This window comes from Dipodomys merriami, unplaced genomic scaffold (genome assembly GCF_024711535.1).
Source record: "Dipodomys merriami isolate MVZ:Mamm:240054 unplaced genomic scaffold, mDipMer1.0.p SCAF_84, whole genome shotgun sequence".
NCBI classification, from domain to species: domain Eukaryota; kingdom Metazoa; phylum Chordata; class Mammalia; order Rodentia; family Heteromyidae; genus Dipodomys; species Dipodomys merriami.
Window position 1 is genome coordinate 2,411,168 of NW_027206446.1, and position 26,048 is coordinate 2,437,215.

A 26,048-nucleotide genomic window follows, 5' to 3' on the forward strand; every position below is an offset into this window, starting at 1 on the left:
ATTTATATCAAAACAAGAACTTTTCGAGAAACTGATCATCATCATAAAAATCAGAGTTTTGGCAAGATTATTCCTCACTCTGCGTGTGTGTGTGTGTGTGTGTGTTTGTGTGTGTGTGTGTGAGTGTGTGTGTCCGAGAGCAGACAGGCATAAAGAGGTAGGTAGGGAGAAAAAAGGAGAGGGGCACTGTTTAAGTTCCATCTTTTGACCTTACTCTTTCTGCTACTTTATCTGTTTTGTCCTTGTTGTTGTTGTTGTTCTGGGTGAGGTTGCACAAAAAGAATACAAGGCTTTAGGATCCTTTACAAAAGTCATAAACCCATCTACTATCAAAACAGGCAGCAAGTTCACACAGCTTGGTTCTGTTCCCAGTGCCTTGTGGGAAGTGAACTGTACTTTCAGCATTGGTAGGATTATTATTATTATTATTATTATTATTAGCTTCTGTACTTTTCTGGGGTGGAGTGGGGTAAGGGGGGGCACCTGGGACAAAGAGAATTTGACAGCCATGAATGAACTGTCACCCCAGGAGCAGACAGGGTTTCGATTCATGCACAGTTTCATCTTGGACATACACATCATGGTAAGATGCACTGGGTTTTAGCTGTTAAAGGTCACCATTACCAATTTCATGTTCACCTTTCAGTTGAAATAAAATAACCCAAAAAACAGAAATAAAAAGAAAAAAAGAGCAAGTAGTGCTTTTCTCTTTCGGTGGTGGTTGTTCAGTCAATTCGCTGGTGCTCTAGTTAGAGCAGGTTTGGGGCATGAATGGCTTCAGGGGAATATTCCTGGAGCTAAAACAAAGTATTCTTAGGGTCCAAACCATGAAAACAACGCATCTTTCTGACATGAGGAAGAGTTCAGTGTCCAGGAGACACGAAAGGTGAACCCACAAGCCAGGAGAAAGGTGTGGACAAGGACTGGACCATGGTTAAAAAAACAAAAACGTGTCTCCACATTGTACATAATAATGATATAAAAGCAAAGGGGTTTTCTTTTGTCCTTATTCAGAGTGCTTAAAACAAAACAAATGAGCTCTAGATGGCTGTAGCAATTAAGTAATCAAAATAAGTGATGAGAATTTAAGTTAACTCCAAGTTAACGTGACTTTCCTATACACACACTCCTTTGTTATTAAACACCAGGAGTGAGTAACACTGTTGGGGCCCAAATGGTTTTTGTTTTATCAATGGTGAGTGGAGTTATGGATGGATGAAGATGAACTGAGAGGGTAAATATGTGTATATGTGTGTCACGCACACATGGGTATATATGTATGCAAATATATATGTGTGTGTGTGTGTGTGTGTGTGTGTGTGTGTGTGTGTGTGTGTGTGTGTGTGTGTGTGTGTGTGTGTGTGTGTGTTGGGGCTAGAAATTAGTTTTATATATCTAACAGCTTATTGGCTATCCTTCCAAATCGGCGCAGAATAAAATAGGGAGAAATAAAATAAATTATACATAACTTACTAATCTGGGAACAGCTGACCATTATTATTATTATTATCATTATTACTATTATTATTTTATCGTCATCATCATCATCTTCATCATCACAACACTAACAAAAAAAGAGGCAGTTCAAATGAAAATACAGTCATTGAAAACAGAAAAACCCCAAACCAACCTCTGACATGCAGAATATAATGACAGCGCCCCTGGAAGCCAAACCCCACATCGAGTCTTCTGAGAGAGAAACAGTCACGACAGAAAGGGAGGGGTGTGTGTCTGTGTTGTTGTTGTTGTTGCTTATTCAGAGGTGAACAATCAAAACTCCGGGGTGGTGGTGGGTGTTCGGTGGGGGGTGGAGGGGTGCGATAGCACATCCTTGCAGCGGCTGGTTGGGGGGGGGGTATTTATTATACCGTGGAATCCTAGAACACCAATAATGATGGCAGGTGACCTGATACCATTTCACAAGGAGTTTCTCACGGACCCTGCTATCACCTTCATGTGCTGGTGTTCCTAAAAACCGAAGCACCTGCACCTGCTCTAGAGCTGACACAAGAAAGGCAGGTGTGACTGACTGCAGTGGCCGGGGCTGAGGGGCTCCATCAGGCCCCATGAGGTTGGGGGTACAGTGCCTTTTCATCAAACCCTGGTTTGTTTAACGACATGAGAAACACTTGGCCTCCGGCTTGTGAAAAGGCTGGAGGCCTCGGCCTCCTGTCCCAGAAAGATGAAACTCCTCTTCCTGAAACCAAAGCTCAGTCCTTCCCTGGACTGCCAGTGTTGGGGGGCGGGAGCCCCCAGTTCTGCTTGTGGGAAATGGTGTGTGTGTGGGGGGAACAGACGTGGTGGAATGCAAGGATGGCTGTCTTTTGCAGTATCAATGGGGTGGGAGGCGGGGAACCAAAGAACAAATAAACCCAGACAACAACAACAACAACAACAACAACGACGACAAATCACTGAGTAGCAAACATTATTGTCTGTCTGGGGGAGCAGGGAAGTTTGCTAGTAGCTTTCTTGTTACACAAAACACACCTCTATTTTACAGGGCCAAGTGTGTGTGTGTCTGTGTCATCCGTCCAATAACCAAAGCATGTTCATCTTAGAAACCTAAAAAACATAATGTCTGAGCCCTATCGCTTGGTTGTCCTTCGAAGTGCAAAAGTCAAGGTCAAGGGTCGGTCTAGACCAGGGGGTGCAGGGTGGGGGGTTCTGGGATTTCATCCCTAGCTATGCGTTTCACTCACAAGGGGTTCGCCTTATCTTATTCAGTACCGTAAATCACACACATACGTACGTACACACACGGAAAACCCAAGGTCAGAAAATAGTCTCTTCTCTACATTTCTTAATCTCTCTCTCTCTCTTCACCTGAGAACAGCACCTATAGTTTCCATTTAAAAAATAAAACGAGAATTGTGAGCAGAAGAGCAGGTCAGTCTCACCAGCTGCTGGTAGATTTCAGTCTCTTGTTGGAGTTATTATTATTTTTTTTTCCAAGGGATTGTCTGAGATCTCACACGGTCCTAACTCAAGAAACCCAAGAGGAGCTCGCACTCATAGGAGAGAGGAGGGAAGGGGGCTGGAGAGGGGGGACGGGGGAGGGCAAGCAGCAGGGCGGTGGGGGGGGCCAGGCCTGGGCCTGTGGTGGGGGGGGCAGGCCTGGGCCTGTGGTGGGGGGGCCAGGCCTGGCCTGTGGTGGGGGGCCAGGCCTGTGGGGGGGGGCAGGCCTGTGGTGGGGGGCCAGGCCTGGCCTGTGGGGGGGGCAGGCCTGTGGTGGGGGGGGCCAGGAGGCCCAGCCCAGCCTCCTTCTCCTGGTCCTCCGTCTTGGAGGCTCAGAGACGGGCAGGGGCGCAGTACAGCCAAGAGAGATCCGTCTTCCCTTGGTTGGATTGTTTCCTGTCGGGTGAGTTACAAGAACCACCAACAATGGGGGAAAAAAAAAAAAAGCAAAAACCGTCACCCAGGGGCCCGGGAAGGAGAAGAAAAGAAGAAAGGGAGGGGGAAAAAAAAAAAACACAAGAAACAATGAGAGAAGGGGGATCCCCTGTGCAGCCGGACTCGCCACCCGGGAAGATGGACACACGGACGCACCGGACGCGCGTGTTTCCTTGAAGGAAGAGATCGCGGCCTGGAGCCGCCGCCACCACGGAAAGGAGAACACATTCACGAAGCCACTTGCTGGCACTGTGTACCTGAGTGAGAGTTTCTAGAACGTCGTAGAACAAACAGCCATAGAGTTTATTTTTTTTTCCTTAAAAAAAAAAAAAAAAAAAGGAAGAGGAGGAAGAGGAGGGGGAGGAGGAGGGGGGCGGGGGGGAGGGGGACACATACGGAGGATCCACACGGACGGACGGGTCGGGTTCAGCGCCTGGCGGAGCAGCTGAAGTTACTGGCATTGTTTCTGTTTTTGTAGTTTGTGTGTGTGTGTTTTTTACCCATAGCTTATTTCCGTCTCGCGCCGCCGCTGGTCCGGGTCGGCGGCGGGTCTGTCTGTCGGTCGGTCGGTCGGTGTTTGTCCTCCGTCCGCGCCCTCGCGGGGGAGGGGGGTGAAGTCTCGGCTGGGTTAGACTCGGGTGTGAATGGTTGTCCGCGCCGCCGCCGGGGAGGCCGTGTGCCGCCGCCGCCGTCGGGGCCCGGCCGCCCCGCGCCCGCACCCCCCGCGCCCCGCCCGGCGCCCGGGCCCGCCCCGTCAGTTGGCCGGCCCGGCCAGCGCGTGCTCGCTGTCGCTGCCGAAGTCCACGTCGGGGTCGTCGTCGTCGTCGTCGAAGTCGTCGTAGGCGTCGCCGTTGAGCTCGTCGGGCCGCAGCAGCTCCTCCTTGAGCGCGGCGCGGGGCTCGGCGGGGCCGGGGCCGGGGCCGCCCGCCACGCCCGGCGGGCCGGGCTCGGGGCTGGACGACACGCTCGACGGCTCGGACGGCAGGTGCGGCGAGGGCAGGCCGGCCACGGCCAGGGCGCCGGGGTACACCACGCCCGCGGGCGCCAGCGGGAGCGCGGGCTGCTGCCTGCGGGCGGGAGGGGCGGCCGTCAGCGCGGGCAAAGGCGCGGGCAGGGCGCAGGCGCGGGGGGCGCCGCCGGCCGGGCCCCCACCAGTGCGCAGGCGCCGCCGGCCGGGCCCCCACCAGTGCGCAGGCGCCGCCGGCCGGGCCCCCACCAGTGCGCAGGCGCCGCCGGCCGGGATCCCACCAGTGCGCAGGCGCCGCCGGCCGGGATCCCACCAGTGCGCAGGCACCCTCCGGCCTGGACGGCAGGTGCCCAGTGCGCAGGCGCGCTTTTGCTTCTCCCTTTCTTTCTCCTCCTCTCCCCGTCTATCTGTCTGTCTGTCTATGTAGATCATCGCGGGGAGGCCTCCCAGCTCACACGAGTGCGGCGGGGCCTGTGCCCTCCCCGGGCCGGGCGGGGCCGGGTGGGACGCGCGCGTGCGTGTGCCTGGGCATGCGCGTGTGCGCGCGTGAGTACGTGTGCGTGTGCGCCTACAGATCTATGATCTACACGTGCATAAGCACGCACAAACACGCTCTCCGAGTGAATGGGTGTGCCAGCGTGTCTACACATCCACGTCTATCACGCATCTAACACCTGCGCAAGTGCAAGTTCGTGAGTGCGCGCACGCCTGTGAGCCACACCGCACAGGCACCGGCCGGGCGGCTGCGTAGCCGGCTCTGCGCGGAGGACGGCAGCAGGCCCGCGCGTGCACACACACACGCGTGTGCGCATGTGTGTAGAGTGTCTGTATGACAGTCCACCCTGCGGCCGGCGGGCCAGTCAGGTGGGGCCCCGAGCCCCGCCCCTGCCGTGGGCCCCGCCCCTTCTACACAGGCCCCGCCCCTCTCCCCGCGTCACCCCTGCCTCGCGCCCCGCCCCTGCCGTGGGCCCCGCCCCTTCTCCACGGGCCCCGCCCCCTTCTCCCTGCGTCACCCCTCGCCTCGCGCCCCGCCCCTTCTCCACGGGCCCCACCCCTGTCCCGCGCCCCGCCCCTGCCCCTCGCGCGCATGCGCACCCGACGCTGAAGTACTGGCGCATCTCCTGGCGCCGGTTGCGCATGATGGCCTTGTACTCGCCGATGCGCAGCTTCTTGCCGTCCACCAGGCAGGTGCGCTTGGGCCGCGGCTTGTACTTGTAGTCCGGGTACTTCTCCAGGTGCTGCTTGCTCAGCCGCGCCTGCTCCTCGTAGTACGGCTGCTTCTCCAGGTTCGTCATGGCCTTCCAGCGGGACCCTGGGGGCCGGGGCGGAAGGGCGGGTCAGGGCGGAGGAAGCGTGCACGCGCGCGCATGCGCACCCTGGGCCCGGCGCGGAGGCCGGGGGCTGAGGCCGGCGCGAGCAGGACACGGCCGCGCCCCGAGCTCGGGCCGGGTGGCGCTGAGGGCGGGGCGTCCAGGCCGAGGCCCCGCCCCCATCCAAAGCCCCGCCCACAGCCCCGCCCCCGTTTTCCAGCCCCGCCCACGGCTGTGGGTGGAGGACAGGGCAGAGGCGGAGGCTGGAGCTGTGGGTGGGGGACGGGGCAGAGGCGGAGGCTGGAGCTGTGGGTGGGGGACGGGGCAGAGGTGGTCTGTCCACAGGTCCACCCGGATCCGGCCGGTGCCCGACCTGCAGTCGCAGGACCCGAAGGGGAACAGAGCCAGACCTCCCTGAGCACCTGCTTTCTTGTCTCCATGAGGACATTGATTCGAATCCCGAGCTGGCCTCAGGGCTAATCCTCAGCCATAAAGACTAGACTATGCGTTATTGATGACACAAATCGACTCTCCTCCTCTTGTGCTCACCATTACTTTTGGTCTGAGTCCCACTGGTCTTGAGGAAAGCCAGCCTCCAGCTTAACTAAACATAGCTGATCATCGGAGGCGTAGCCACAGAAAGAACAGAATGACAGAAAGAAGAGAGATGGAGGAAACGATTGCTACTTTAAAGGCTGGATTCCAGATGGTCCTGTAGAGGAAGTGCTGGTATGTATGCCAGTGGTCAGCTTAACTTGGCTCACAGGTGCAGAGAGCCAGAAACCTCCTGGCAGAAGAAAAGGCAGGGGAGGTACCCAACACACAAGTTCTCCACAGCAGGGGCCTTCCCGCCTAGCACTCTGGACAGCTAGAAGTAGGCCCTGCAATCTAGACCATAAAGTCCTGGGCCACAATGCGATTCTTTTCTGAGTAGTTTAGTCCTCAGACTCATGGAGCCGAACAAGTCCCATTGCTGCTGCCCCCGTCCTGAGTCATCTAAGCTCAGGACCGCTTCCTGGCTCAACCGCTAACTACAGACTTCACGCGCCAAGAGTTAACCATGAGTGAATTTTGGTGAATCTTCAAACATACACAGTCATCTTTCCTAAAGCCTGAAGTCAAGGTTGGAAGGGAGGGGGGTATCTCTGTCCCTCCAATGATCCTGTTGGAACCAATATTGTATGCACAGTGATCTGCATTCCACAGACACTTATGTATAAATATGAATTTTATGATCAATATTAATGATCATGATTATATTATGAATACTAAGTATATGTAAACATGTTTCCTCAGTCTAGCTAGATAACATGAGTCTACTCTATTTACCCTAGAAACTGAGGTGGTAGTTTCAGTCATTAGGATTCATTTTTCTTTCTCTGATGTTGTTTATACGGTATGGTTCGGTGCTCAGCCAGTGAGCTCAGCCATCATACTTTTTACATCTAATCTCATCATTTGACCAACGCCATCTCTAGAGTTACTTGCATGTGACTTTGCTCTTCTCAGGGCACATATAAATGTTGATAAAGTTAAAATCCTTGAGTTAAGTCAACTCTTCATGGTGCTTCCTGCCAGCATGTGTACTGGTGTTCTGAACCTCTAACAGGGAGTTAAAAAAAGGCAAACTTACCAGAAATAACTTCCTGGTAAAAGAGGAATACACTGAAAAATGGATCAAAGGTTGTTGACTTAACATAAAATCTACTATTTTTATTCCAATGGAAGGAAGAAATCAGCATGTGTAGCTGAAATAGGAATCACTAAAGCTTTTTCCCTAAAGCTAACTAACTGTCTGGAAGTTCTCAAAAACTCAGTTTCCCTAAGGAAAAGAACACTGAAGTGACCTGCGTTGGGATACAAGAACTGTTTCTGTATCTCCTACTATGTGCTGTATTGTCCTACTAGGTGCATAACACTGCATCGGTGAGCAGATATACAGAAGCAAAGGAGAGGGTCGCGGTTCCTGTCCCCCTGGGGTGTAGATTGGGCCGGGAAACACACATTGGATAGTTCATTGCAGGATCGATTAATTATGTCTGTGAGAGGCACAGGAAAGCAAGCCATGTGTAATATGGAGGCCAGTCCAAGGCCAGGCACTGGCAGCTGACTTGTCATCCTAGCTGCTCGGGAGGCTGAGATCTGAGGATCCCAATTTGAAGCCTGCCCCGGCAGACAAGTCCAAGAAGCCAGAATCTCTTAATGAGCCAGCAGAAAAGCCAGGGGTGAGGAAGTGATTCGAGTGGTAGAGCACCAGCCTTGGGTGGAAAAAGCAAGGTAGAGCGAAAGGCCCCGAGTTCAAGCCCCAGTACCAGCACACACCCCCAAAAAGGTAAAAACTCAAACTTCTGTAAATCCACAAAAATGTCTCCTCAGGAGGGTCAGAAAGAAGACAGCATACTACAAGGGACGGTGTGGGGAGGGGTTAGAGGAGCTTACAGCTGATCCAAAAGCCACAGGCAGATAACACAAGGAAAGGGTGTAATATATATTAATAATATATAATATCTACATGTCATATGTATTATATATATATATATATATATATATATATATATATATGAGGAAACACACATGTTTCCTCAGTCTAGCTAAATGATTCTATCCTATTTATTCCAGAAGCATAGGTTATGGCTATATATATGACAAAATATATTGTCATATATCATATATATCTGATGTATCATATATATTATATACATATATAATATCACAACTTAGGGTATGGTACATATATAATATACACACACACACATATATATGTTTTTAAGTTGTTTTCCAACTCTATCAAGGTTTCTTGCTTTCTTTTTTCTTTTTTAAAAACTGGAGCTTGAACTCGGGGCCTGGGCGCTGTCCTTGAGCTTCTTTTGCTCAAGGCTGGCGCTCTACCACTTTGAGCCATAGCTCCATTCATAGTTTTCTGGTGGTTTTATTGTTGTTGGTGGTGGTCGTGGGGCTTGAACTCTGGGCCTGGGCGCTGTCCCTCACCTCTTCAGCTCAAGGCTAATGCTCTACCATTTGAGCCATGGTGCCACTTCTGGCTTTTTCTGTGTATGTGGTGCTGAGGACTCGAACCCAGGGCCTCATGCATGTGAGGCGAACACTCTACCACTGAGCCACCTTCCCAGCCCAGTTTTCTGGTGTTTTGTAGGAGATCAGACTTTCCTGCCTGGGCTGGCTTTTCACCATGATCTTCAGGTCTCAATCTCCTGAGTGATTAGGATTATAGGTGTGAGCCACTATAGTGCCTGGCTTGATAATACACTTCTCTCAGAGTATCACAGAGTACTAAAATGAGTCCTCTCCTGTGTTTTCAAATGGAGTCATAAAATAACTGTGTGTGTGTGTGTGTGTGTGTGTGTGTGTGTGTTCGTTTTGAGACCAGATCTCACTGTGTAGGTCCAGGTTGGCCTCAAACTCTCAATCCTGTAGCCTCAGCCTCTCTAGTTCTGTGACTACAAGTATGTACCACCAAGCTGGGCCTTCTAAATTTTCCAGCTTAGAAATAAGGTAGCCTAAGAGCTGATGGGGACAAAATGGCTAACTCCTCCATTCTATGATATCCCAGAAGAGGGCTTCAGGTGGATAGCACATCTTCATTTTCTTTTCTAAAGATGGCTGAGAATTAGGATAAGTGATTGACAGGTTCATTTGGGGTTTGGATGGCTTTGAAGTTCTGACAGCTTTCGGCTACAGCTGCAGTAAAATTCGCCCAAATACACACAACTTAGGAATGCTGGGAGATTTGTTTTTTTGGCTACATCCCGCACATCCCTAGTTCTTTCCAGAGGCTGCCATTCGAGCCGGGCACCGGTGGCTCACGCCTGTCATCCTAGTTACCAAGGAGGCCGAGATCTGAGGATTGTGGTTCAAAGCCAGCCTGGGCAGGGAAGTCTGTGTGACTCTGATCTCCCATGAACCACTAGAAAACCAGAAGTGGCGCTGTGGCTCAAAGTGGTAAAGCACCAGCCTTGAGCAAAAGAACTCAGGGGCAGCATCCAGGCCCTGAGTTCAAGTCCCAGGTTTGACAAAAAACGAAGAAAGAAGGCTACCATTTAAATGGCAAGAAAACAAACAGTGGAGGACAGCTGGACATGACTCCTGGTTCACGAAAGGGGGAAAAACCTCATTCCTTTTCTGATGCTCAAAATAAGGAAAAGTACCCTCCTCTCTTCCCTTCTAAGCCAGGGGGTGTCGGAGTGGGGAGCCTAAGCAGGCCGACGCTGTCATCTCCGTGGGGTAGGTAATGAATTTGCACGTTTTACACCGACTACTGTACAGCTAATCAGAAAAAGATGTTACCCCGTTCCCTGATCTCGTGCCAAACAGTAAAAGGTGATTCTTTATGTTAACAATTTCAGCAGAATGGCTTATTAAAACCAGATTTTAGGGTATTATAAAATGTCAACTCGGATCCCCAGAGACTGTGTAAAATGTCAGCGCGGCTCAGGCGCCTGTTTTAAGCAGAATGAATTAGCAGCATGCAGGCGAAGGTTCTTATCCAAAACTATCAGGAAGGAGGAAAACACCCCGCGCTTGCTTTGTGCTTTCATCTGAAATGGCCCATTTAGAATGATCTCGTGGATATTTGAAGATCGCTTATTTCTTTTAAAACTAGGACTGACTCTTGGGGTCCCAACCCCCATACCAAGTGTTTAATTTTTTTTTTTTTGCCAAACATAAACGCTCTATCTTGAATCACAAGGATGGAACCAGGCAGTGTTTTCTCTCCTGAAGTCTCAGTGATCTACTCTCGCACACCCATTCTTCTGGTCTCTCCTTCAGATCTGTTTGCCTCCTTTCTGAACGCTTCATCTCACACCCTCCAGGCTGGCACTTCCTTGAGGGGACTTTAGGGTAAAGTGTCAGAAGGTGACACTGAATAAACTGTGTCTTCAACTAATGGAAAGACGGCTGCTTTGGGAAATCACGGTAGTTTTAGATTTTACCAGATCCAGGAATCACTTCATAACACATACAAAAAGCTTACACAAAATAGTCTAAGCTTTTCTAGAAGTTTTCCAAACAAAACAAGGTATATATGTGTGTATATATATATATATATATTATATAATATATATTATATATATATTTAAATGCTGGTACTGGGGCCTGAACTCAGGCTCTGGTTGCTGTCTGTGAACTTTTTTTTTTTTTTTTTTTGCACAAGGCTAGCACCTTTCCACTTCTGGCTACTTGGGGGTTAATTGGAGATAAGAGTCTCGTGGACTTTTTTATGAGGAGGAGAAAATACAGTTACACAGAAAGCAATCAGAGAGGGCAAAATTGCAAAAGTATGCATCTCCTATCAGCCGCATTTTCAACTTTGCCTACGTACATATTTTACAACATAGATGTTCGCGGTTTCTCAGTAGGCCTAAAGCACCACATTATCTTGAGAAAATCTTCGTACACTGCTCTCAAGATCATTTCAAAGGAGAATACTGGAATATAAGTTTCAGTGGCTCATGGATTTGTTTTGATCACATTACAAACACAAGAACAAATTTTAAAAAATGTATTACTGTGTCTGGAAGCACTTTTAGATGGTCTATTTCTTAATTCAGAAAGAGATGGCATTTTCCTAAAGCTTTAATAACTTCGATATAATTTGTTGGTTATTTATGAAAGCTATCCTTTATTGATTTATTTCCTAAATTATCTTTAAGTTCAATTCAACATGGCAGGGTGAGCACAGCACGTCTTCATCCATGTTACCCCTTCCACAGTTCTCCTCCATCTCTTCCCACCCCAACATATCTGCTCAGTCTTTCTAGATAACATTTTCTATTCCATTTTTATCCATTTGCTCTTAGAGGACACACCACGAAAATCTGCCTAGGGCGCCCAGTATCTGCCGATCCTGAATTGTGAAGATGAAGAGGATGATGGTGATGGTGGTGGAGATGAGGTCCATGGAAACTTTGTTCCTTTCTTCTGAGATGGAGACTGACTATATAACAAATCCCTAATAACCAGGCCCTTGCTCCCCACCCGCCTTTTCTGCGTGCTTGAGGGTCTGTATTTGTAGGGTGAATGCCTGCCTTGTTTTCTGGTTCAGCTCATTATTAAAATGATTAAGGATGACCAGTGTGTACATTAAAACAGGCTCTACACCTTATGCTCAGGCTCTAAACTGACTTCTAATGATAGCGGGGGTGTACACCCCGCTCTATGCACACCTATGATGAACCCACACAAACCCCTCCATCTTGTGGCATGTGAGATGGGGGAGAGCGCCAGGGGCACCAGAAGAGCAGCAGCAACCTCCAGAGTCCACAGAGAAAAAGAACAGAGACAGCTAACCAAAATACCGGGTGGTTCATCCAAAAGCAACTAATTTCTCCTCAGTCATCACTGAAAATATCTGTAGATTTTGAAAAGGAGAGAGAATACAGAACGTGGAGAGGTGGCTCGAGTGGTACAGTGCCAGATCTGGGCGAAAAGAAAAGAAAAGGGACAGCACCCAGGCCCTGAGTTCAAGAGCCCAGCACCGGCACTAACGTCAGAGGGGGGCGGGAAGGCTGTGATGATCAGCAGGGAGACCTTCAGCCAGCCCAGCCAACTATGGAAGTGAGGCAAGGTTCTCGGTGCACTGGGGTACTTTCACCAACAGCAGGGTCTGTGGTGGTGGTTAGGTGGGGGGCAGGCGGAGGGGGGACCGGTAGAGGGGGCGAGCTGCCGGTGTCCCCGGCTGCAGAGAGCAGCCCCCCACCCCGCATCGCCCATGGCGGCTCCTTACCTAGGATCTTGCTGATGTTGGAGTTGTGCATGTCAGGAAAGGCCTGCAGGATCTTCCTGCGCTCATCTTTCGCCCACACCATGAAGGCATTCATGGGACGCTTGATGTGGGGTTCGTTGCTGCCACGACCCCTCGACTCCCGGTAAATTCTTGACTCTGAGACTCCCGCACTGCCTACGCCATGGGAGAAAACAGACATGGCCTGTCAGTCAGCAGGAACGCTCACAGCTCACACCAGCTCTCTCCCTTCTCTCCCTTGCCTGTTCTTTCTTAATTTTTCTTTTGGCCTATTAAAATATTTGAAAACAACAAGTTGTTCTGAGCTTGGGACTTCCAGTTCTTAAGACAGATGCTTGTTTTTGAAGGTTTTTTTCCCCCCTTGATCAGCCTTGTGGTGGTAAATGTTATATTTGTATTTCTAATTTTAAAAGTTTTTCCTTTTGTTCCATTTTTTTTCCATTTGATTTCAAGAGCTCACAAGAAACATAGGATGTTTAGGATATGTTTGATATAATAGGTATAATATATGTGCTTGTGAGTTCTTGAAATCAAATATATATATATATATATATATATATATACATACGTGATTTTTGACGCAATTTCAAAGATACTAGTAGATGAACAGGCATGCAAAAATATAAAAAATGTAAATAAATTAACTGAACTGTAAAATGTTCATCCTTGTGGCAGAATGGATTAATTAAGGTGAGTATCTGCCTTTTCTACTTAGTGACGGTCAGAGCATAAAGAACATAAAGAACATAAAGAAAAATGTGCTAGAATTATGAGGTTGGAACTACAGTATGAGTACTTTAATGTGATTAGCTCCTCTTTGAAGTAACCTGCTAATATATGCATGAAGCATATTGTTTCAATCAGGGTAGTCCTTCCCCGCCCCAAAATAAGTCTATGACAATTATAAGGGAAAGCACAATGAATCATTGTTACTATGGCTTCCTTAAGGATCTTCCTGTCCTTTTGCTGGGCGCTGGTGACTCACGCCTACCATCCCAGCTAGTCAGGAGGCTGTGATCTGAGGATCACGCTTCAAAGCCAGCCTGGGCATTCTATCTAGTTCTCACTGTCTCTCAGTCATAATACACATCCTTTGTCTGACAAAGGGCAGGAATTAATTTACATCCAACATGGTTACATTTAACAAACGCCAGCCACACGCTCTGGGGCACTGGAACGCTGACTCCTCTGGGGTACGTGTATTTTACCATGCTCACACGCCAACGTTTACAAAATGTGCCATTACCACGTCATTGTCTTTTTTATTGACAAGCATTAGTGTGAATCGATGGCACCAGCTTTCTAAAATGGGTTTGTACCTAGCAGATGATCCAGCAGCAGGTCTGCTTTTCCTTCTCCCTACACCTTGTAGTGCCAACAGGACCCTAAAAGGCCCATTTGTAGCTTCCTCTAATCTGAACAAGCTCTTTTCTATGTATGTAGGCCAGGTTGCTTCTAGCCTGGTGAATGGAAAGGAAACACGCACGTATCAGATGGCAAACAAAAGCAGATTGTTTCTAGCGATCCTTTTGAATCAAGTTCAGTGTTGGCAATCGGGACACTGACAGGGGAAAGCATGCTTGCCCCAAGATGGTGCACACCCCCCAAGCCACTGGATAGCCAAGGTGGTGTAGCTGGAGGGGCTTTCTTGTCCTGATGCAGTCTAGCTACCAGGAGCTTTGCTTTTTTAACTGGAGCAAAGTTGAGGGTTAGGCCTCTAAAGGAATGTGAAATACACGGACACCCCCTGATACCAGAGAAAGATTTCCCAGGCAGGGGTGCTGTCTTCGTATTGCTCCTCTTCATTCTATGACAAGGACAGCGTTGAGCAATTGGCTGTGGGTTTGCAAGATGCAAAGACGGCACATCGCCTGAGCTACTGTGCTTGATTCTGCCGAAGCCCGGCCGGGTTATAGGCAGTGTGTTTGTGTCTGACGGAGGAGGGAGGACATGGAAGTACCTGGCTTGAATTTGTCCTCTAAGTCAGGGAAACTGAGAAATGAGCCCGTAGACTCCTCCCTTTCTGAACAGCTGGTCTAGGGTACAAGCAGGAAGGCCACGCAGAGAGGACTCAAAGCCTTTGTTTTTGAATGACATCCTCTTGAATCTAATCTGTAGCTTTCGCACTCAGAACCTAATGGCTTTGCATAAACAATGAAAAAGGAATAAAATATGATGCCCAGCCCTGGGGGGGGGTCCATCGGCTTATCTGCACAGTATGTCCCCGTTTGGGAGAGGAATTAACGAAGGTGGACAGGAACTGCTCCCACTGTAATGATCGGGCATCGCGTGACCACGCCGTCTACCTGATGCAGCTTTCAGGGCGCTCTACACCCCTCCCCCAACGTGATAAGCACAGAGGCACAAGGAATCGCCAACGAACCATCGGAGTCTCCGCTCATATTGAAATCCATGATTGTATGGCTAAATTTCCCTTCTTCGCTCTGTTTGGCTGCCAGCTGCTGGGTGAGGCTCTCCAGCGTGGTTTTCTCCTTTCAAAGAAGAGAAATGTAAAATGAGAACCTGGAAAGGGTAAGCAGTCAAAGACATTTCATTCCCCCCGGGCGTCTCTCACAGATGAGCTTCTGGAAGGAAGGAGCGAGGCTAACAGATTCACCTTGGCCCGTTCAGCACATTACACTGAGATAACTGCAGTAAGGAAGTCAAGAGCAAGAGTTTTGTTCCTTTTTTTGCAGGAACTCTGATTCTCAGAAGCCCCTGCAAATCTTGGCATTCGAGTTTGAGACGCCTAAAAAGAAGATGTGCTGAGGATCCCAAGCCACTAAAGAGACACAGGAGGTTCACAGGAGCGACCTGCTTTGTGTCTGGAAGGCGTCTGATTTGTAGCTAGACAGCTGAGTGCGGCAAGGGTCCTTGGGTACGTCTCCCAATAGTCAGGTGACCAGATGAGAAACAGAATTCACACTGGCTCACTCTGGTTACCATTACTGTAAATGCCATTTGCATTCCTCACGTGCAGGTAATGAAGTCATGTAAATAGGCATTGCTAATTGATTGTACTTCTCTCTGTACATCCACACGGTGAGTGCCTGCTACTTGGACCACAATTTGGTGTGCATTTGCTAAACCTAAATAGTCAGTTGGCGGATTATGAGCGATAAAGCACATACCCAGATTGTATATTCAAAGACAGCCAATCATTTGAACACAGGTGGTACGTGATCTGAACTCACAAACTAAACTATAGGCCCAATGCCAGGGACTCGGGCCTATAATCCTGGCTACTCAAGAGGCTGGATTCTGAGGATCATGGTTCAAAGCCAGCCTCTGCAGGAAAGTCTGTCAGACTCTGATCTCCAGTTAAGTACCAAAAAGCCCAGAAGCAGAGCTGTGGCTCAAATGGTAGAGAGCTAGCCTTGAGCACAAAAGCTCAGGGACAAAACCCAGGCCCTGAAATTCTTTAAAAAAACAAACAAGTGAACCAAAAACATCTATTGGATCTTGTGATGCTTGCTTAAGTTTCTTTAGAAATATCCTCGAAATTTTCTGAGGACCCTAACCACTACATCTACCTGTGAATCATATGCACACAATAAAATGTTCACAATAAAACATTCACAGAAAATCATCAGCTATGTAAGATGATTGCATTACAGGTAACACAATGTTTCCGCAAAGCACCAACAGGCTATTGAAATGTTTGTGATTTCAATGTTACAAAACCGCTGACAGTACTAGAATGATACCAATTGGGTTAAACAATTTTCTTAAGTCCACGGAACTCCTACATTCTTTTCCTCAAACTCTGTACACGATTTAATAGAAAAAAAATGCATTTTTAATTGCCAATCAATATGTAAGGGAATAAAGGAACAAAGCAGCAGATAGTATTTATTTTTAGAGGATTACGGTGGCCACCAAGTTGGAAATGAGATATACAATTAAAAAGATGGAACTCTGAGGGGATGGGGTGGACAAGTGTCTCCATTGGTTACAGAATTTGCCTGGTGAGTGCAAAAGCCCTGAGTTCAAGCCCAGGACTGATGCTAAATAAATAAGCAGATAGATAGATAGATAGATAGATGGATGAATGGATGGATGGATGGATGGATGGATGAAGGATGGATGGATGGATGGATGGGATGGATGGATAGATAGATAGATAGATAGATAGATAGATAGATAGATGGATGGATGGATGGATGGATGGATGGATGGAATGGATGGATAGACAGACAGACAGACAGACAGACAGACAGACAGACAGACAGACAGACAGACAGAGCTTGACCCAATTTGTTTTGAGTATGGAATTGGCGTTTTTAGCTTTCAACATTCTGGAATTCTTTTCCGGAGAGTCTGCTGTCTATATTCAGAATAGCTCAGGAGCTACAAAGGACCACTAGCTTAACAGACTCTCTTTACAGTAAATGGAGCTGTTCAAAATAAAAGACAGTTACGTTGCGTGCACTTGCGCGCGCGCGCACACACACACACACACACACACACACACACACACACACAGCATCAAGCCTTCCCCGTGCTTTCCTCAGAGAATGGAGATGGGCTGGGGAGGCATTAACCCACAGGCACTGCTGTTGCTGTGAATGACTTGGCCTTGTTTTGCAGTACCAGGCTTTGAACTCTGGTCACTCTTAACTCCTGGGTGATTTTCTACTGGTTAGTTCTGACATAAAGTCTCTCCTCCTGCCCAGCTGAGCACCTTGTATGAGATGCATCTATGGCTGGAAAATAGTCCAGGGCCTCCCTGGCCTGATCTTCATTGAGAAGCTGACCCCTGAACTTTTACGGCCCTGGCTTGGTTCCAAACCCCTGACCGGAAGAATCTCAGACTCCCCAGGAGCCAGGATTACAGGCGGGAGCTCCCACGCCTGCCCCACGGCACCACTCAGGATTTGAACGAACAGCGTTACAGGAAAAGAACGCCACATTGTCTTTTTCTAGAGAATGTTCCATTCTGGTGAGCAAAGATGTCCAAGAAGAAATAGCAAAATGAAGGTCAGGAAGGGGAGAAAAGGAAGGGAATGCTCAGACTCTTCTCAGGTTCTGAGTTCAGATCTTATCGGCACGTGACTAAGGTGCTTAAATCTGCAGAGGATGCACAAGAGATGCAGCACTTCCTTATTCAATTTGATCTTACCATCAGTGACCTCTAATTACATCTAAGTGTCTCTAAAGCACGCAGAGTACTCAGATTCACTTAGCGATAGGAAAGTGCAGCTTTCTAGTCTTCTTCTCAAGAGAATGGCTGCAGGGGAGAGTACACATCAGCGTGGTGGGGAAATGCACAGCTAACTGTAGACTGAAGAGAGATGTGGTCAGGAAAAGAGGGAGGCAGAGAGACAGACAGAGGCAGGGGTGGAGACGGAATGCAAGCAATCGAGAAGGACTGACATGCTCTTAACTCACATCTTGTTAGGATGTAAATCTAAATAGCGACAACATCGTATTTTAGAAACCTTAGCGGATGATGAACTCAGAAGACAAAAGGATTTGCATGGGGGGGGGAGATAATAATTCCTATCAACATGGACCCTCCAGTTCAGTTTTGTAGAGTTGGTAGGTTTCGAGGTAGACATAAATTCAGTACAATCATGGAAGCACTCAAAAATTCCTTCCCCTCCATTCATTCATTCATTCGTGTGTGTGTGTGTGTGTGTGTGTGTGTGTGTGTGTGTGTGTGCAGGTACTGGGGCTTGAACTTGACCTGGTGCTTTTACATACCAGGCACCAGTGGCTCACGCCTGTCATCCCAGCTACAGGAGGGAGAGATCTGAGGTTCGTGGTTCAAAGCCAGCCAGGCCAGGAAAGTCCATGAAACCCTAATCTCCAATAAACCGCCAGAAAACTCGAAGTGGTGCTGTGGCTCAAGTGGTAGAGCACTTGCTTGAGTTGAACAGCTGAGAGATAGCCCAGACCCAGAGTTCAAGCCCCATGACTGACCAAATTAAAAAAAAAAGACTTACAATAGACTGGCAGCATTAACACTCAACCATTTGAGATTTTGCTCTTTGGTTAAGATATTCCATCTTGCAAAAGCCTCTTTTCAAAACCACAGACCCTCCTGGGAAGGAGAATATTTTGATTCTAGAATTCTCCTAATTAGATATCTCTAAATCAGAAGCCACTGCAAGCTAATAATGGCAGGAGGTACTCAGAGAAGAAAGGAGTTAACAGGGAAGATGAAGAAAATAGCACATGACAAAGTTTGGGGAGACAGAAATAAATGTTAAGGGGCCCAGTCTTGGTTTTAACTGGGTCTGCTTTAAAAAAATCTCTTTAGTTAAGAATTTGTTCAGATAGATGACACTATGTACCTTTTGTTGTTGTTGTTTTGGTACCAGACTTGGAGCTTGAACTCAAGACCTGGACGCTGTCCCTGACCTTTTTCACTCAAGGCTAACACTCTATCAATTGAGCCACAGCTCCAGTTCTCATAGGCTTTCCTGCTCAGGCTGGCTTTGAACCATGATTCTCACATCTCAGCCTTCTGTGTACTTAGGATTACAGCTGTGAGCCTTAGGCACCCAGCTTCAAACCTTGATTTTGTTGTTGTTGTTGGTGGTGGTGGTCATGGGGCTTGAACTCTGGGCCTGGGTGCTGTCCCTGTGCTTTTCAGCTCAAGGCGAGCGCTCTACTGCTTGAGCCACAGCGCCACTTCCAGTTTTCTAGTGGTTTATTGGAGATAAGAGTCTCATGGACTTTCCTGCCCGGGCTGGCTTTGAACTGTGATCCTCAGATCTCAGCCTCCTGAGTAGCTAGGATTATAGGCATGAGCCACTGGCGCCCAGCCAAACCTTGATTTTTAAGGACAGAGTTCTAAAACACAAATTTAGTATAATATTTAACTATTTTCAGTACTCATTATTATTCAAACAGTAAGCTGAAACGTGTACCATTCATTGGTCTTTTCTTCCCTACCTTTTTTTCCATTTGAGAGAAAGCAGAAATCAACAACAACAAAAACATATTTAAGGAACTACTTGCCAAAATTCTGAACATCTCTGAATAATTTAGAGTAGAGGGCAAGAAAAAAATTACTACAAAATGGTCAAGATGAGAGTCCTCGGCAATTAAAAATAAAGACCAAACAAAATGATCTGTTTTTATTGCTGTCAAAATAAAAACTAGCAATTGGAGAGCAACCAGATTTCATTTGGAAAGAGGAGTCCTGTCTGGCTAATCAAATCTGAACCAACTCTGCAGGTTTGCTAAGATCAAGAGACAGTACTACATTATGTCCGTTATTCCTGCTCCTCTGGTGACCTGAGCACTTGGAATGAGTCAGATCTCAGCTGTAGAAGAAAAGGGAGTCGTGCACTAGAATTTAGGATGAATAATTCTGAACTCCAACGTTCAAAGTGCCATTATTAAATCGGGAACTGACTGGGGGGAATCGGCAGCTGCTCTCTGGCTCTGTGTCTGAGCCAGGGACTGGCGCGATCACTGTGGGCTGTTTGCTGATGGTGCCAGACTACGGTGGAGATCAGAAAAGATCTAGAAAGAGGCAGGATAGTCAGTACAGATCCATGCGTCTGCTTCTGCCGGCGAGAAATTTTCAGGGGTTAATGAGGAGAAAGACACAAGTGATGTCAGAAAATAATGGGTTTGTGATAATCGAATTATGACAGTTCCATCTATCTATGAGTCTGTCATCTGTCCGCCTCTCATCTAACACTAGATATGAGATCGATTTCTCTATCAATCTAATCTAGTTATCTATCTATATTTATATATGTACATAGAGAGATCAATGTACAAAGACAAATGGATACAGATCTGTCTATTTAATCTATCAAGATACATCTATAATCTATATAGAGAGATCTGTATATAAAGATAGATACAAATATAGATATCAATTTATATATAGTATCTATATAGCTAGGTCTAGCTCAGTTCTATATATATATATAGTCAGGTGTATAATATATAATATATAAGATACAATACATATATAATATATAATAAAGATATATCTAGATCTATCTGTATTATCTATAGAAATTAGAAATTTTCCTATATAGAAATCTATATATAACACACATAGATTTCTATGTAGTATACATATAGACAAACACCATTTATTATTTATTTATTTATTTATTTATTGGCTGGTCCTAGAGCCTGGGCGCTGTCCCTTAGCTTTTTTTGCTCAAGGTTAACTCTACCACTTGATCCACTGCTTCACTTCCAGTTTTCTGAGTCTCATGACTTTCCTGCCTGGCTGGCTTTGAACCATGATCCTCAGATCTCTGCCTCCAGAGTAGCTTGGATTACAGGTTTGAGCCACTGGTGCTGGCTTAAGTTATCATTTTTGATAGGTCAATTTACTTCTCCTGAGTCTCTGAATCCTAACTTGTAAAATAAATTTTAAATATGCAATTATTTTTCAGTGATTTTTCAAACATTTAAGGAAGATATGCTTCCAGTGATAGAGAAAACCTTCATGGAAAATTTGAAAGCGTAAAGACTCATTCTAACACATAGATATGGCAGGAATAGTTCTAAACCTTCTGCTTTCAATGACCAAGGAGAGGAGGCAAATGTGAATTTGAAACAATAATTTGGATTAGCAAAACTGTTGAGATCCCCCCCCATCTATCATCTGCTGTACTTATTTTTCCCTTTTCATATTCAGCATGAGGAGTTACCGCTCTATAATATAAGCCTGATGTGTATTTAAAATGAAAACTTCCCAGTACTTGGTTCCTTTGATAGACACACAAAAACTAAACTAAACTAAACACAAAAAAAAACAGTTTGCAAAAAATTCCCTACGTTGATATCTTATACAAAACAAAGAGACACACACAATCAACGCCTTACAAGAGGTGGTACTTCTTTTAGTCCCCTAATACTAAATTAAACATTGCATGAGTAGCCGGCCCACCTCTGAAATGGGCACTCATGCTTGCACAACTTCCTAAATTAAAAAAAAAAAAGAAATGGAAATGAAATAAAAAGAACCAAGCTTTGTTCCCCTCCAGGCACCCAAACCCAGGGAGGAGAGGAGGAGAGGAGGAGGGAGAGAGGGAAAGGGGGAGAGGGAGAGGGGGAGAGGGAGAGGCAGGAGGGGAGGGAGGGAGAGAGCGGCTTTGGATCAACCGCCATAATGGACATGCTGCAAACACAGCTCACAAAGCTATTACACTCGTAAAAAGCACATGCGTGAAATGACAGAATCGAGTGTGACTGTCAAACGTGGACTCAGTAGCAGTCAAAACCCTTCTGGCTGCACTTTTTTATGGTCTCCTCCTATACTAATGCCAGGGGAAAGGAGGAGGAAACAAAGGGGGCTTCCAGCCCTCCAATTATGGCTCTTCACAGACCTCCAGAGAAGGCTGGAGATGACTGATCATGTCGGGACGATTCATCAGCTGGAGTTTGTTCTCACCAGCGTTCATCAAGTATAGAGAAACAATGCACGTGGCCTCTCCATTTCATTCTAGCTTCTTGTACCACGGTTCTCTAACCATCTATCCCCGTAGCCTAATAGCACTGATGGGAGAAAATGATTTCTTGTACATTGTGTGTATACGTTTCGATATATAATACGCGCACAGACACTCACCCAAAGATAGACCCGCACAGAAACACAATTTCTTCCAATTATCAACAAAAATACAAAGGAAAGAGAAGGGAGCTTCCACAAATGTGACCCTAGTCCAGTTTAACTATATCCATGAAGAATATCCACAGAGCAGGGCCCTGATGGCTCACGCCTGCAATCCCAGGTATTCAGGAGGCTGAAATCGGAGGCTCATGATTCAAAGCCAGTTCAGGAAGTAAAGTCGGTGAGACTTTTATCTCCAGTTAACTCCAAAGAAGCCAGAAGTAGAGCTGTAGCTCAAGTGGTAGAGAGCTAACCTTGAGGCCAAAAGCTCAGAGATAGCACCCAAGCCTGACTGGCACCAGGACTGGCACAAAACCAAATCAAATGATTTTTTTAAATCAAAAGAATATCCACAGACTCTTGAGTGTTCTGGAATCTGGAATTCTTGAGAATTATTTTTCTTTTTTTTGGGGGGGGGGAAGGATCTGGTCATGGGGCCTGAACTCTGGGCCTGGGCGCTGACCCTCAGCTCTTCAGCTCAAGGCTAGCGCTCTACCACTTGAGCCTCAGCGCCACTTCCGGCTTTTTTCTTTTTGCTTCTGTGGTGCTGAGGAATCGAACCCAGGGCCTCAGGCATGCAAGGCAAGTGCTCTACCACTGAGCCACCTTCCCAGCCCTACAAGTATATCTTTAAATTTGGTTCCTGGGCTACAAAAATCTGTAGGGTTTTCCCCTTTCCTTTTTCCATCACATATAATCAAAGCTCAACCACTGTCAACACTCTTGAAAGTATAGTGTTGGTAGCCCGAATTTGCTTCCGTTAAATAAATAAATTAGAACTGTTTTCAAGAACCGGCTCAGTTCAGAAATGCGGGACAGATGTACTGGGGTTGTGGCCCACTTTCTGATTACACATGGCTGTTTTAGATACAGACAAAGAATGTAAGAATAGATGTTGACAATCCCATCCCCAGATCCACCCCAAATGTTAGTCTATATTTTACAGGAAGGCAAAGAAGGAAACTCCACAAGATTGGGCATCTACTTTTAGCTTTTCTAGATCCTTCTCTAGTAAAAGGGCTACTGTGTGATGAAGAGAATTTCTAGGTGAAGTCAGAACCAGAAAACAAGCAAACAAACACGTAGAACTGGGAAAATGGCAGTCTGATTGTAGAGATGATGACAACTGAAATGACGCTTTCACAGTGGAGCCTGAAACCTGTGTTTAAGAATATCCAGGCCCACTGAAACACATGCTAGCCACTACGGAACTTTCTAGAAGTTTTCCTCTATGGTCTATTGGAAAAGACTGGAACCTGAATCCTGCACGGATGTAGTGCCTGGAATTCCTATAATCTTCTCAAATCGCCGCAACCCAGTAACGGAGAATAGTTCCACTGGCAATGTGGCCCCAAATAAATATCGCCAGCCACTGCCGCTGTTCAGTTATGGACATTGAGCAAGTCTCTCTGGTGTTCTTTCTTCCTTTATTATTTTTTTTTAACCAGAGGAGAAAAGTATGAGTGGGAAGGCTCAATGCTTCCCATGGAAATACGTGCCAAATTCAAGCTGTCTTCCTGATAACGCTTTTATTCTTGTTGGGAAAATAGCTTGCAATAAACGATAATAGAGAACAAAGTACACCTACTAAATGTGGGGGTGGGGGAGAGGGAGTTACTCTCAGTGTCTTTACTGTGAAACTTTCTGAATAAAGCACTGTGATCTTGAAAAGGAAGTGGGAGAGAAGACTACTGTGTGTGTGTGTGTGTGTGCGCGCGCGCCAATAATTGGGATTGACCCCAGGGTTGATATGGCTGTCCCTTAGCCTTTTCCTCTGAGACTGACCCTCTACTACCTGAGCCACACCTTGAACCACCCCTCCACTTCTGGCTTTTTTGCTGATTCATTGGGGATAAAATTCTCACCCATTTCTTCAGCCCAAGCTGGCTGTGAACTTGAGTCCTTAGCTCTCTGCCTCCTGAGTACCTGAGATCACCAGCAGCTTGAACCACCAGTTTTCCTGCATGAGACCTCTCTTGATGGACCAGGCCTTTTTTTTTTTTTTTTTTTTTTTAATACTTTGGCCCAACAGTGAAAGTGAGTGTTACTTAACTTCGACAAAATTGAGAAGCTGTAGAAATATGGTGGTGCATCTGTGAGTTTATAACCCATCCCTTCGGCTAACTATTGTTTGCATTTTGTTGTATAATCTTCTAGTCTCTTAACTCTGCACCATGGAAACACACTTTAAAATATCTAGATCATTCTCCAGGGTTTTGCAATTGGGGGAAAAAATGAGTCTATGTGAGCATAAACTCATACCCCCTAAATGCTAAATGGACAGCCGTTTTCAATCATCAGCCGTGGCCCGTGGGTGTCCCCCCAAAAGGCTCGATTGGGTTTGTCCTGAACATCACATTTTATTGGCCAATCGCTCTCTCACCCTTTCTACCAGAATGATGTAAAGAACACAAGCCTCTCTGTTTGAAAACACGCACAGCTTTTTTTTTTTCTAGGCTAGAAAATTAAACCATAAAAAAAAGTTTACTGAAAAAAAATTGAAAAAAAAATAAACCCTTTAAAAAAGCTCCTTAAAAACCTCACACCATAATTATTCCCTCCAAGCGTGGGCACTTGCTAGCAGCAAGTAGTGGCAGAGTGACAAATGGAGCAAAACTGAAAGCTATACTAAGAGGAAGGGAAAAGAAAAAAAAAGTCTTTCCATTGGCCATCTGGGAAAATGAGGCATGTGGCCATTAAATGCAGAGGCTGTAAATATACACAAACTCCACGAAGCAAATGGCAAAAGAAAAAAAAAAGAAAAAAAAAGGGACTCAACTTCAAGCTCAAACAAATCAAAATGTTTAATGCATAGTTACCAATGCTGGACAAAAACAGCTCTGATCTCTACAGACTGCAGACTCGGCATGTATTTCAATTAAATAGCCCCCAAAAAAGGAAAGAAACCAAAAAAAAAGGGGAAGGAAGAAAAGAAATGAAAAGACATAGAAGAAAACCATCTGGAACAAAAGAGTATAGACAAGAATGTACTCAGTGTTCAAGACACACGCGGCCCCTGTAACTTGGGCCAGGCTGTGGCGAGTGTCGGATGATATTATATAAAGTGATGGAGAGGTGGTGATATAATACCTATTTGCCTTTTTTGTTTCTTGGTCGTGGTTTCTAGAAACTGTCTGCTGTCTGCTGATAATATTCACCACGGGGTTTCCTGTCCCATAAGGAAGTGCTTCCTAGTGCAGATTCTCAGAATTAGGAAGGCTTTATTTATTTTTTTTTATGAATGAGAAACAAAAGGAAAAGGAAACAGAAAGAATCAAATGGCAACCTGCCCGTAAAAATGCGGGTGTCTATTTTCTAATATCCAGGTGGCGAGAAAGCGGGTCCTTATCCATTTTATAGGATATTTTCCAGATCAGAGAGACTCCGACAATTAAAAAAGAAAGCCAACATTCAACTTGAGGCTCTATGCATCTATTCAAGTCACCAAATAGAGACTAAGAGAATGACTCATTTTCATGAAAACAAAAATGCTAATCATTTCAATCATTTTTATTGGTCCCTAGGAAAATTCTAGCATTAAAAGGCCCTACAAGATTGGGAACACTTTTGTTTTTAATTTAGTTTTTGTTTCTGGGACTTGAACTCAGGGCCTGGTGTTCACTTCAGGCTGGTGCTCTACCACTTGGGCCACATTTCCTCTTCCAGCTCTTCGCTGGTTAGATGGAGGTAAGAATTCTCATGGTCTTGCCTGCATAGGCTGGCTTTGAACCTCCATCCTCAGACCTCAGCCTCCTGAGGGGCAAGGATTACTGTAGGCCTGAGCCACCGGGGTCTGGCACTAAATGCAATCTTTCCAATAGCCATCATTGAAAAAAAAATGAATAGAAGAGGCATCTTGGTCTGAACAGAGAGGCTTGCATTGTTATTTCCAGTCTCGCTTTTTCAAAACAAAGCTTGGGACTCCTACTTCCCCTTATCTGAGAGAGGAGGCTGGTAACTCCGAGCTAGAGGCGCTGTGTCCGTTCCCCGAGCGTTCACGTTGCCCGCCCCATCCATCAG

General features: G+C 46.5%; 1 protein-coding gene across 17 annotated transcripts in view; it reads right to left on the reverse strand.

Moving 5' to 3' along the window:
• Positions 1–4,147: 4,147 nt before the first annotated feature.
• The window catches only part of Sox5 (SRY-box transcription factor 5), an 857,426-nt gene continuing 835,525 nt past the window's right edge, over positions 4,148–26,048 (reverse strand). For all 17 annotated transcript variants that reach the window (XM_070011779.1, XM_070011777.1, XM_070011776.1 and 14 more), the window contains 4 exons: positions 14,814–14,922; positions 12,413–12,586; positions 5,456–5,672; positions 4,148–4,460 (listed from right to left, as the gene is read on the reverse strand). In XM_070011779.1, the coding sequence (XP_069867880.1) occupies positions 4,148–4,460; positions 5,456–5,672; positions 12,413–12,586; positions 14,814–14,922 (813 nt within the window). The remainder of the gene's footprint in view (positions 4,461–5,455; positions 5,673–12,412; positions 12,587–14,813; positions 14,923–26,048) is intronic.